The sequence below is a fragment of the Amblyraja radiata genome, chromosome 4 (assembly GCF_010909765.2).
Source record: "Amblyraja radiata isolate CabotCenter1 chromosome 4, sAmbRad1.1.pri, whole genome shotgun sequence".
NCBI classification, from domain to species: domain Eukaryota; kingdom Metazoa; phylum Chordata; class Chondrichthyes; order Rajiformes; family Rajidae; genus Amblyraja; species Amblyraja radiata.
Genome location: NC_045959.1, coordinates 104,340,138 through 104,353,379, shown reverse-complemented (window position 1 = coordinate 104,353,379; position 13,242 = coordinate 104,340,138). Strand labels below are relative to the sequence as shown.

The 13,242-nt window shown below is 44.1% G+C and overlaps 1 protein-coding gene across 2 annotated transcripts in view; it reads right to left on the bottom strand.

Moving 5' to 3' along the window:
• Positions 1-11,931, bottom strand: part of c4h8orf88 (chromosome 4 C8orf88 homolog) — a 55,575-nt gene extending 43,644 nt beyond the window's left edge. The window contains exon 1 of one of the 2 annotated variants that reach the window (XM_033020156.1): positions 11,371-11,931. In XM_033020156.1, coding sequence (XP_032876047.1) covers positions 11,371-11,402 — 32 coding nt within the window. In that variant the 5' untranslated portion in view covers positions 11,403-11,931. The remainder of the gene's footprint in view (positions 1-11,370) is intronic. The other variant, XM_033020155.1, reaches the window with a different exon arrangement.
• Between the last annotated feature and the right edge of the window lie 1,311 nt (positions 11,932-13,242).

Genomic DNA, 13,242 nt, shown 5'->3' with positions numbered 1-13,242 from the left:
ATATCATGAGTCTTTCCACAAAAAAATCTACATGCACATCATATCCATACTTTGATTATATTCTTTTGTCACCCCCTCAAATGAAAACCAATGAACTAAAGTAGCAAATCATTGACAATCAAAAAAAAATCAACAGGTAAAAACAAAAAATAGAAAATCTCAGCAGGACAGCAGCATTCTGAAAAGAGAAAAATATTGATGTTTCAGACCCAAGACACAAGTTCATAGGTTCTAGGAGCCATTCGGCCCATCATGTCTGCTCCACAAATCATGGTTGATCTATCTTTCACTCTCAACACCATTCTCTTCATCAGAATTCTAGCAAGTCCTGGCCATTCCCAACCTTCAAGATACATTTTATAAATGTGCTTTGTAAATTTAGTTCTATCCATCTCTTCCAATAGCTTATCTTTAAATATTATTTATTAACATGATGCCATGAGGATAACAAGTGAAATGGAAGGAATTTAGGTTTGAAGTTGCAGGAGCACTGTGAGAAATTTACAAATACTATATGTAAATTTGATATGGCCTGACTGGAAGCAAGGTAGTGCTGTGATAATAACAGAAATACTCAGCAACTAAGGCAACCATTAGGTCCTATTGTATTTAGTCTGATTATATTCCAAGAAGAGAGTGGCTAAACATTTTTTTTGGTTTCCTGACTACTTCAGTTAAAGATAAGGGTAAATATCAGTCTTTCTACAATCTCCAAAACCTCACAAACATTTAGTAACCTCTGAACGATTTGCACCAAGATGTATGTATCCTTGAAAATATCCATAGACAATAGACAATATGTGCAGGGGTAGGTCATTCAGCCCTTCGAGCCAGCACCGCCATTCAATGTGATCATGGCTGATCATCCCCAATCAGCATTATTTCTCAATGCAAACATTATTTGCCTTAATTTTGCACAGCGGATCAGCAATCATACGAATAGTGTCACCACACATATTTGCAACTGTTTCTAATCCGTATTCCTGATTCAATTAATTGTCTCCTTGCTGGCAAAGACTTAGAAATCAGTTTTTATTCACCCAAAATTTAATAATTTCCATATAAATTGCATCATCACAACAATTTCATCATATTACGCAAGGTTACATATTTATATATTTTTACAGCAGAAACTAATATATCAACCAATGATTTTGTTTTTTAGCTAATAATGTGAAATAATGCTGTTTGCAACACCACAATCACAACTCTATTCTGGTCCTCTTTTGCCTACTTCATTAAAACTTTATTTTCTGTTTATCCTGCTTTTAGTAAATAAACTAGACTAAGTGGGACCCGTTGGGTCCCATGTTCACATGGGAGGGCTGGTCCCCCAATGCAATATTCCACCTCTCCACCAAGAGGGGGGGGCTTTCTGGAGCGCTAGTATGGGTGTTGTGGGCCGAAGGGACTGGTTTCCAGAGAGCTAGCCTATGGACATTGTGGGCCGAATGGATTCTTGGGCTGGCAGCTAGGTAGCTAGGTTACTCAGGCCTGGTGGGCTGGCAGCTCAGTCACTCGGGCCTGGTGGGCTGGCAGCTCAGTCACTCGGGCCTGGTGGGGTGGCAGCACAGAAACTGCCAGAAATTCTGCTCAAAACAGGCGAGAGACTCTGTGTGAGAGAGAAGGGGGAGAGGGTGGAGAATCAATTTCATCTTTTTCTGCAGATCACGGCAATGAAGGAGGAAGGTCTATCCTGGCCTGAATCTCACAGGGAGCCAATGAAGGGAGGGAGAAAAATACTGGGGTGAGGTTTACTACTGGCAGGGGGAATACTTACTGATGGGCCGAAGGGACTGTTCCTGGGCTAGTACAGGCCTGATGGGCCGAAGGGGGTCTTTAAAAAAAGATCCGAGTAAAATCTCAGTGAAAGGCACTTTTTCTGGACTTTTCCTGGCCTGGCACGGACCTTTTGGGCCAAAATTCATAAAAATTGTAAATTTCATCTACTCAGCACACCAAATTAGTTACTCAGTTCCAGACCATAACACTATTTTCGAGAGAATATCTTTGCTCATGCTAAATGTAGTAAAAAGTCTTTCACTAATTGGACACCAAAATTACCATAAGACACAGGAGCAGAATTAGGCCATTCGGCCCATCGAGGCTGACCCACCATTTGACCATGGCTGATCTACTTTTTTCTCCCAAACTCATTCTCATAGAGTCATAGAGTGATACAGTGTGGAAACAGGTCCTTCGGCCCAACTCACCCACACCAATGTCCCAGCTACCCTAGTCCCACACTTACTTGCTCTTGGTCCATAACCCTCCAAACCTGTCCTGTACTTTAGTCTGAAGAAGGGTTTCGGCCCGAAACGTCGCCTATTTCCTTCGCTCCATAGATGCTGCTGCACCCGCTGAGTTTCCCCAGCAATTTTGTGTACCCTGTACTTTCCAACTGTTTCTTAAGCGATTGGATAGTCCCAGCCTCAACTACCTCCTCTGGCAGCTTGTTCCATACACCCACCACCCGCTGTGTGAAAACGTTACCTCTCAGATTCCTATTCAATCTTTTCCCTTTCACCTTGGACCCATGTTGTCTGGTCCTCAGTTTCCGTACTCTGGTTACAATGTGCATTTAACTGACCTATTCCTCTCATGATTTTGCATACCTCTATAAGATCTCCCCTCATCCTCCTACGCTCCATCTAGTCTAGGCAACATCCTTGTAATTCTTTTTATTAACCCTTTCAAGCTTGACAATATCTTTCCTATAACATGGTGCCCAGAACTGAACACAATATTCTAAATGCCGTCTCACCAACATCTTATACAACTGCAACATGACCTCCCAACTACTATACTCAATACTCTGACTGATGAAGGCTAAAGTGCCAAAAGCCTTTTTGACCACCTTATCTACCTGCGACTAGACCTTCAAGGAACCATGCACTTGTACGCCTAGATCCCCTTGGTCCACAACACTACCCAGAGGCCTACCATTTACCGTGTTGGCCCTGCCCTTGTTCGGCGTCCCAAAATGCAGCCATGATCACATTGAATGGCGGTGCTGGCTTGAAGGGCCGGATGGCCAACTTCTGCACTTATTTTCTATTGCAACACCTCACACTTCTCTGTGTTAAATTCCATCAAGCATTCCTCCGCCCGCCGGCCAATCGATCCAGATCCTGCTGCAATCGTTCACAACCTTCATCACTATCTGCAAAACTACGAAGTTTTGTATCATCAGCAAACTTACTAATCTTGCCCTGTATGATCTCATCCAAAGGGCCAGGACGCGAGCGGGTAAGATCATCTCCGACCCCTCTCACCCTGGCCACAAACTCTTTGAATCATTTCCCTCTGTCAAAGCTGTCACAGCCAGACATAAAAACTGTTTTTTTCCCACGACTAGTAGCTCTACTCAATAACCAAAAATCTGGAGCCTCCTTTTGCTCAGGTATTTTATTTAATTCATATGTTTAATCAATAACATTTTATTATTAATATTTAATGTTTTATGTATCATTCTTAACTCTCACTGTATGTCATGTTGTCATTTGCGAGCAGAGCGCCAAGGCAAATTCCTTGTATGTGAATACTTGGCCAATAAACGTATTCAATTCATTGATGTAGATATGCAACGGGCCCAGCACCGAAGCAACCTTCTACCCTCTGCTTCCTTCCATGGAGCCAATTTGCTATCCATTCAGCTACCTCTCCTTGGATCCCATGCGATCTAACCTTCCAGAGCAGCACCTTGTCAAACGCCTCATTAATGTACACAACATCTACAGCTCTGCCCTCATTAACCTTTTTGCTCATGTCTTCAAAAAAAATCAATCAGAATTGTGAGACACGACCTCCCACGTACAAAACCATGCTGACTTCCCTACTCAGACCTTGCCCATCTAAATGCCTGTATATCCTATCCATCAGAATACTCTCCAGTAACTTAGCAACTACAGATGTTAAGCTCACCGGCCTATAGTTCCCAGCATTTACCCTGCAGCCCTTCTTGAATAGTTCCCAACATTTGTCTGCGTCCAATCCTCTGGCACCTCTCCTGTATTTAAAGACAACTCATAAATTTCCAACCAGGGCTCCCGCAATTTTGTCTCTAGTCTCCCGCAATGTCCTTGGATATATCTGATCAGGCCCCGGAGATTTGTCTACCTTCAAACACGACAGTACCTTCAGTACTTCCTCGACGGTAACCCTGACTGCTCTCGTGACACTTCCAGTGACTGCTCCAATTTCCTCCGTCATACTGTCTTTCTCCTCGGTAAATGCAGAGGAGAAATACTCATTGAGAAGCATCTCCCATCTCCTGTGGTTCCACACAGAGGTGACCATTTTTATTCCTGAGAAGTCACACTCTCTAGTTACCCTTTTCCCCTTTATGTATGTATAAAATCTTTTTGGATTGTCTTTTATACAACCCGCCAGAGCTATTTCCTGGCCCCCTTTTGCTCTTCTGATCTCCCTTTTTAGTTTGCTCCTTAGTTCCCGAAACTCCTCTAGGGATGCACTTGATCCCAGCTGCCTATACCCGCCCCATGCATCCTTCTTGTTTTTGACAAACGTCTCAATTTCCCTCATCAGCCAAGCTTCCTTACATTTGCCTGCTTTGCCTTTCATTATAACAGGGACGTACAGAACCCTTCAGTACACTTTTTTTTTAAATCCCACTTGGCCGATTTTCCTTTTCCCTCAAATAACCTGCTCCAGTCAACTTGAGCTAGACTGCTCTCATCCGATTTATAACTATCTTAAACCTAAACAAACTGTGGTGACTTGTCCCAAAAGGCTCCTCCACACAAACTTCATTAACTTGCCCTTCCCAATTTCCCAATACTAGATCCAGCATTGCCCTCTCACGTGTGGGGGCCTCCACATACTTTTTAAGAAAACTCTCCTGAACACTTTTGAGGGATTGCACCCAATCTAGATTCTGGAGCCAAAGACACACACTTTACTCACCAAGCCTCTGGAGCCAAAGACTCACACATTACTCACCAAACCTCTGAAGCCAAAGACTCACACTTTACTCACCAAGGCCACTACTCTGCAGCTGCACTTGCTTTTAATCCCTTACTTTATTAACTACTTTAGGGCTAATTAGTAAATTACCTGAACCTGCCTTCTCCCTGTAACCTTTGGTGGCACCTTAAGGCAGGTGTTTCCAGCTAGGCAGGATGTGCTGTTTTGTTTTCAACGTTCATCACATTGTCAGTTAAATCAGAACAAAAGATCACAATCTTATACACAAATTATAGACTGGGCAGATCAAGTCTCTGCTATTTGGCATTTGTCTAAAAAATCTATTGTTGAAAAACATAATTTAATCTCGGATGTTTCAATGATACGCAAGTAAAATTTGCGTCCGTCAAAACCACCAACTGTAGGATTAGGCTCTAATGCCTTCCCCTAAGCTACCACGGTACAAGGCTCTAATGCTCCTCCATCACCATCCTCTTCCTAGAAACAACATGTTCAATCATGCTTATGGACACCCATCTTCCTATCCTCTCATACCTGATCTTGGATCAGCCAATCAGGTGGCACATTTTTGATCCCTTTTTCACCTTCTTCTCCCATATTTTGCACAAGAAGCTTTCCATCACAAACCCTTAAACCCTCTATTTTGCATCGTCCCTACTTTTTCCTATTGCTCATCAATCCAAATCCTCTCACCATCCCACCACCAGCTCCATGATTAGTTCAGAGTCCTTGTCTCTAATTTCTCACCTAGTTTACTGTGGGCCTTCTTTGAACTCAACCTTTGTTTCCATGATAATTTCCCCACTGAACTGCTTATCTCTAATGTCTCCTTATAACTTGGCATTTGGAACACTCTCCGTTTCAAAATGACACCCTCATTCATTCCATTCCTAAGCCGCCAATTCATCCTCAACCGCCCTTTCCTTTTCAAAGTCAACACATGTATTGTCGATTCTCGCATTTATGACACCTCTTCTGCGACACACTTCAGGTTCTGCCACAATAGCACTAAACAAAGTCATAAAGAACATTCTTTGTGACTGTGACAATGACGTATCATTGTTCTTCAATTAATTCATTTTCAGGATCTGGGCTTCGCTGGTAAGGCCAGCTTTTTATTTCATTCCAAAGGTGGCGTTGAGCCCCCTTTTTGAACGTCTTCAATCCTCCTGGTAGCGATACTCTGGCAGTTGTTGGATAGAAATTCCAGGATTTAGTTAGACACAGCAACAATGTCGAATTAGCAGTATATTTCCAAGTCAGAATGATGCGTTATTTGAAGGGGAGCCTGTGGGTGATAATTCAATGTACAATGTCCTATTAGTGGTTGAATTTTGCATGTGGAAGTGCTACTGTAGTTGCATTTTGCTTTTACATGGCTGATCAGAAGTTGCTCCTTCAATGTCTTATTTCTATTAACGTTTTGGTGAGACTAAAGGGCCTGTCCCACGAGTATGCGACCTGCATGCGGCAAGCGCAACCAAACCCGAAGCGGGGGCCGCGCGGAGGTCGAGTGATCCCCGTACAGGGCCGGTCTCACCAGCAAGCGCCTGCATGCGGCGAACGCGACCAAGCCGGAAGCAGGTGCCGCGCAGAAGTCTAGTGAGTGACGTGAAGTTCCAACGAAGTCCGCGGGAAGTTTGCAGCGTCTTGACGCTGCGTACGGCGTCAAGACACTGCATACAGCATCAAGACGCTGCGTACGGCATCGAGACTCTGCGCACGCCCGTCGAGGCGGTGAGTACGGCGTCGAGGCAGCTGCGGGCCGGCAGGCCGTTGCCGCGTGGAATTTTTGAACACGGTCAGTTTTTCGGAGTATGTCGGGACCAGCTCCGCACAACTCTATACGGCTCCGGCGATTGAAGTGGGCCCAGCCCCACGAGGCTGTATGGCTCAAGCGACCACGTTAGGTCGCGCTTGCTGCATGGAGTCGCATGCTCGTGGGACAGGCCCTTTACTGTTCTGGGTTCCATTCATGCCCATCTATTACATCCATCAAAAACCCTTCACCATCTTTCTATACCATAACCCTGCTTGTGCTATCATGCTCGAACTTTGGTGTAGTGACAGATTTTATATCGTCTCAAGGATTTAGTCTTGATAGTCACTTTAATTGATGACCGAGGATCAGAAGGTAATCTATAAGCACTCATGAGCTCTCCACGAGACATTCAATGCCGTCGAAAGATAAATCTTCCAAAAACACTCTTAATTAATAGTTTCTTTATTGGAGTAGTACAAACAGTAAGATAATCATAAAGGCTTCTTCTTGTATGTAATTTTCAATCATACTCGTTTTCATGCTCATGCATGGTCAAAAACTCTGTCTCTTCCCCGATCTTCTTCAAACTAAACTAAACTAAATCCCACCCACATAATTACAGGCAGATAACATTTAAAGGCAACTGGTTAGTCATAACATACTGAGTTAAGCAAAATGGCTACTACATTTGGTTTGGATGAGATTATTCACATTGCTATGAAATTGCAGAAGACAAAGAAGATTATGGGCTGATACACAAATTGGTAGCTCATGACTATGGTGTCCAGTAACGATTTTCATTGGGCATGCAACTATTCCAAACATTTATTAGAAATTTTGGTAATGATACAGAAATCCACATGTTCAACTTTGCAGTTTAAAAAAAAAAATGGTGTTAATGTAAACAGTGCTGATAGAGATCTTAATTTATTATTAGAAATTATTTAATTAGGTGAACAATTAAAATTGTGACATCAATTTCAAAGTGATCATCTGTAGGGCCGTCCACTTTAGACTTTAAAATGATACATGGGTTTTTTTTTAAGTATTATGAACTAGAAGCAATGGGCATCCAAAGAGATTTGGAGGCTTGTGTAAAAAGTACACAAAAATTAAAAAAATTGGAGCATAAAATAATCAAAAGGTTTAATGAAATGCTGTTTTTTATATCTAAAATATTGGTGTACAACGAGATGTAACATATGTCAGAAGTATACCACGTCTGCAGTGCTGTAAAGTGATTCTGAGTGCATTTGGACACTTTGGAGGCAGATCATCTGAGGTTATTAAAGCACAAAAAAAGCATGACATTATATTTCCAATATTTTCAGTTTTTATTTCAGATTTTCTTTTAGGTTTGGCTTGAACTCCAAGGGCTAAATTACTTTCAGAGATTACATAATCTAAGATGGCATTCACCAAAATTTGGAAATTTAATGAGCGATTTGATTAATAAATGTCAAGGTACCAAGCTGAAGAAACATGGGAAATGCTAAAGATAATTTTTTGTCAAGAATGGAGCGTATAGCATAACAAATTGTGCCAGACCTTTCAGGTGTAAGGTCTTTCATACTCTATAGGTGTGATAGATCCTGAAATTCTCTTCCATTTACAGCAACAGTGATTGGATAATAGTTAATTTTAAATCAATTCACTGCTGTTTATTAACAAATAATATTTAAAACTGTACAGAAAAAGTGGAAACGCCAACGAAATGACACTGAATGACACTAAGCACTCAAGCAGGTCCACACCAAGATTATGACAGACTGAGTGAGCGTCAACATTATATGAAACTGAGTTCAATGCAGGAGGCCCAAGTTCATCCACTTTGTATCCTCAAAAGAAAAATCAGAACATTCTTAATCTGTAGTAGAAGCAGGAATGTGGATGCCCATCAGCAAAAATCATTAAACATCAGTGTACAGTTACACATAATAAAAAATGATAATAATAATAATAATAACCATTGCCAAATGACTTTAATGCCAAATGCACTAATTGTACAAAGCAAGACATTGTTGGAGTACTGCATTCAACTTTAAAACCTCAAACCTCATGAAAGTTAGGGATACAGCACAGATTCAACGGAATCAAATTAGAGTTTTAAAAACACGATGAAGATAGATGGCATAAAACAGTGATAACGAAGGAAGCTCCTCCATGAGGAAAATCCAGCACAGTCCCAGTGACCAAGATACCCAGCTATTAGTTTGTCCCATTTGCTCGTGTTTGCATATCCGTGTGTTTTTTTTTAATGCTGTTATAGTATCTGCCTCAACTACATCATCTGACAGCCTGCCCCTCTGGTTTGATTTAACGAATTCTGTTTCACAGAAACCAACTGTTTCCTTCGTGCAGACCCATCATTTCTAGAAACCTTTACAAAAGACATACAAACCATTGCCTCAACTGTACTGGTGGAAGGGAAATTAATAGTATACTATGTTAAACTCTGGAATTATGAAGATACAAAGAACTGCAGATGCTGGTTTACCAAAAAAGAGACACAAAAAAAATGGGTCAGGCAGCATTTCTGGAGAACAAATATCGGTGATGTAGAAACTCAGACCTGTCTAAAGCAGGTAGAAGGCTTTCCATTCAAAAACATCCCATATTCATGTTCACCAGAGATGCTGCCTAATCTGCTGAATTACTCCAGCACTTTGTGTCCTTTTACTTCTCTTATTAAGGGTTGCCAACTAGTTGGGCATAAATTCACTAGATTAATTTAAATGCATTTAAATATAACCAAGTTTATTTTGGCCGTGTAAACTCAGAAAACATTGATTGATCAAGAGTACTGGTGGCTGGTTAGCCTTATGCCCGACAAGTAAATTAGGGATGTAGAAACAAGGAACTACATGTGCTGGTTAATAGGGGGGTTGCACGAAAGGTCACTGGGTCAGAGGGCTCGACGCATGAGCCGCTAAATTCATCTGGAGGACATTCGTCACTTCCGGTATATGTTATTAATACAAGAAACGAGTACTTTCCTACCTGTTAAAAACCGCCAAAATTTTGAATTTTTGCGCTGAAAAAAATTGTGGCAGTCGGGGTAAGTGTGAGACATGTACCCAACTTTAGAATTCCAAAAGTGAAGCGAAATGAAGGTATAGAGAAGCGAGAACTGAAGGGACAACAGCAGCTAAAGTGCTTGATAAACATTGGCCGTGCAGATATCGGAATTGAAAATATTGGGAATTATCGCGTTTGCTCACTGCATTTCATCAAGTAAGGCATTATTTGTGTTTTTTCTTGATTCCTTTGGTATCTAAAAATTCTCAGAAGTGATAAATCTGGCTGTAAAATTTTCTTCAGATGCGTTTTCATTTTGTATGTAAAAACCCACGGGAACTATGGGCGATTTAAACAAATTACAGCCAGATTTATCACTTCTGAAACTTTTTAGATGCCAAAGGAATCAAGAAAAAACACCTTAGTTGATGAAATGCAGTGAGCAAACGGCCAATGTTCGCTAAGCACTCTGTCTGTTGTTGTCCCTTCAGCTTTCGCTTCTATCTGCTGTCATTTCTCCTCACTTTTGGAATTCTGAAGTAGGCTAAATGTCTCACACGCTTATCCCGATTTCCATAATTATTTACAGCGCAAAAATTGACATTTTCGGCGGGTTTTAACGGGCCCACTACGCTGGAAACAATGGCAAGTGCCTACCTGCAGTTCATCGCGTGTACTCCATTTGGAGTAGCGTAGCAACAGTACGGGTCATGGGTCGTGACCCGAGTGCCGTGAAACCTCCCTATACAGAAAAGGACACAAAGTGCAGGAGTAACTCAGCGGGTCCAGGCAGCGTCTCGGGAGAAATCCTGACCCGCCGAGTTACTCCAGCATTTTGCGTCTATCTTCGGTATAAACCAGCTCCTTCCTAAACATCTCTGGAGAACATGGTAGATGACATTTTGGGTCGGGACCCTTCTTTTCAGTAAGTTAGGGAGCAAGGCTGCAAATAAGAAAGACTCAAAATGCTGGAGTAACTCAGCGGGTCAGGCAGCATCTCTGGAGAAAAGGAATAGGTGACGTTTCGGATCGAGACCCTTCATCAGACTGGGAGTCAGGGGGGGGTTTGGTCGAGGCAGAACCGGCACCCTGGTTCTAAACGGTAAGTGGGGCATTTAAATTCAAGAGCATCCCGGCACTTAACGACAGCTGGGGTGTGTGCAGATCACCGCCCTGGCGAGATGCGGGGTTAACTGGCACAAGAGCATTTCAAATCAAAACACAACGCTGACTGCGGAAAATATAACAAAACACCAGTGAAATAAAACGATCAAAAGGACACAAAGTGCCGGAGTCAACTCTACAGGTCTGCCTGACCCGCTGAGTTACTCCAACACTTTGTGTCATTTTGTGTATTAACCAGCATCTGTTGTTCCTTGTGTCTGCAAGCATAAGGCAAGTATACAAGTGCTGGAGTAACTCAGTGGGTCGGGCAGCATCTGTGGTGGAGATGGATGGATAGACATTTCAGATCGGGATCCTCTGAACTCGGTAACATTACGAGTTACTCTAGGATGTGTGTTGTGTGGTGGTGGTGTTTTTGTTTAAATGTGTGGGTGAAAGCAGCATTTGCAAGTTCGCTCGTTTTCGTGGTTCTCGATGGAGAATCGGATCGGATGGAGAGGGGGGGGTCCTCGACTCACCCGGTCTGCGCGACGCCCTTCACCTCCGCCATCGTCGTCGGCGTCGTCGTCTCCGCCGTCCCTCGCTCGCTCGAGCCTTCGCCTCCGCCTTCCCGCGCGACGGCCGCTCTGCCCTTCTTCTTTCTCCTTCCTCCTGCTGCTGCTGCTGCTGCTGTCCCCTCCTCCCCCTGCCCAGTCAAAGGCGCCGGCGGCGGCCCGAGCTCGAGCTCGAGTCAATCCCCCCCCTCCCCCTCCCTCCTTCCCCGCCTTTCGTCAGTCGCACCCGGCACGTGCCTCCCTCCCTCCCTCCCTCCCTCCCTCGCTCGCTCGCGCGGGGGGCGGTTTCGACCGTTGGTCGCGAGCTCTGCGCCCGGGCCGGGCCGCGGAGCGAGGGAGGGAGGGGAGGGGGGGGGGGGGGGGTGAAGAGAGGGAGGGGGGCAGAGCGCGGGTTGGAGGCGGAGAGGGGAGGAGGCGTCGGTCGGTCCGTCGGCGTTGTTGTTGTTGTCGTCGTCCTGCGGCACAGTCCACACTGGGCTCACCGACAAGGAGAACGTCCGTCTGGGATGTACGAAAACAAACCTGCTGAAGAAGCGCAGAAGGAGGGGGGAAACGAAGATTTATCTTTCTTTTACAAAAAAACAAAAACAAACATCCTTCCTTGGCTTGCAGTATTTGGATGATCTGAAATGGGGAGTAGAGAGGACGGGTGGAAAAACAACAATCTGGAGCTGCACTCTTTTGATTATCTGGGTTGGGGAAGGGCGGGGGGGGGGGAAGTTGGGCTGTAGTTTTAGATTATCTGTACAAGAGAGCAGAGGGGAGGTGTGAAACACCCCACAAGATGGGCTGCAGTTTAGATTATCTGCAAGAGAGTAGAGGGGAAGGGGTGGAAAACAACAAGGTGGGCTGCAGTCTAGATTATCTGCAAGAGAGTAGAGGGGAAGGGGTGGAAAACAACAAGGTGGGCTGCAGTCTAGATTATCTGTAAGAGAGTAGAGGGGAAGGGGTGGAAAACAACAAGATGGGCTGCAGTTTAGATTATCTGCAAGAGAGTAGAGGGGAAGGGGTGGAAAACAACAAGGTGGGCTGCAGTCTAGATTATCTGTAAGAGAGTAGAGGGGAAGGGGTGGAAAACAACAAGATGGGCTGCAGTTTAGATTATCTGCAAGAGAGTAGAGGGGAAGGGGTGGAAAACAACAAGGTGGGCTGCAGTCTAGATTATCTGTAAGAGAGTAGATGGAGGATGTGGAAAACAACATGATTCTGGGCTAAAGTCTTAGATTATCTGGGATGGGTAGTAGAGAGGAGGGGTGGAAAACAACAAGGTGGGCCGCAGTCTTAGATTATCTGGACATGAGATGGAGAGGGGAAGAAGAGGGAGAGATATATTGAGACCAATGCATTAAGCGACAAACTAAATAGGAATCGACAAAATGTGTAGGAAGGAACTGCAGATGCTGGTTTAAACCGAAGATAGACACAAAAATGCTGGAATAACTAAGCGGGATCTCTGGAGAGAAGGGAATAGGTGACGTTTCGGGTCGAGACCCTCTTTTGTGTCTCTTAAAATAGGGATCAGGACAGTTTTCCCTCACGACGAAGAGAGCTGAGTCTGTTCAGTTAAACGCAGGTGGAGGAGGAGGAAGGGGAGGGTGGGGGGAGTAGGGGAAGTATATATTTTTCCACAATGAAATACTCACAGAGAAGTTGCATTGAGAGGAGGGGGTTATAAACTGGATAACCGACGGGGCCGTCACCTGGAACGGTTGCCCCCGGCGACCACAACAACAGGTACCGCAGTGACGTGAGGCATGTCGTCCGTCGGTGTGTCAGCGGCTGGGGGGACATCCTTCCCGGGGCATTCCTGCCCTCTCCCCTTGCTCACTCACGCAG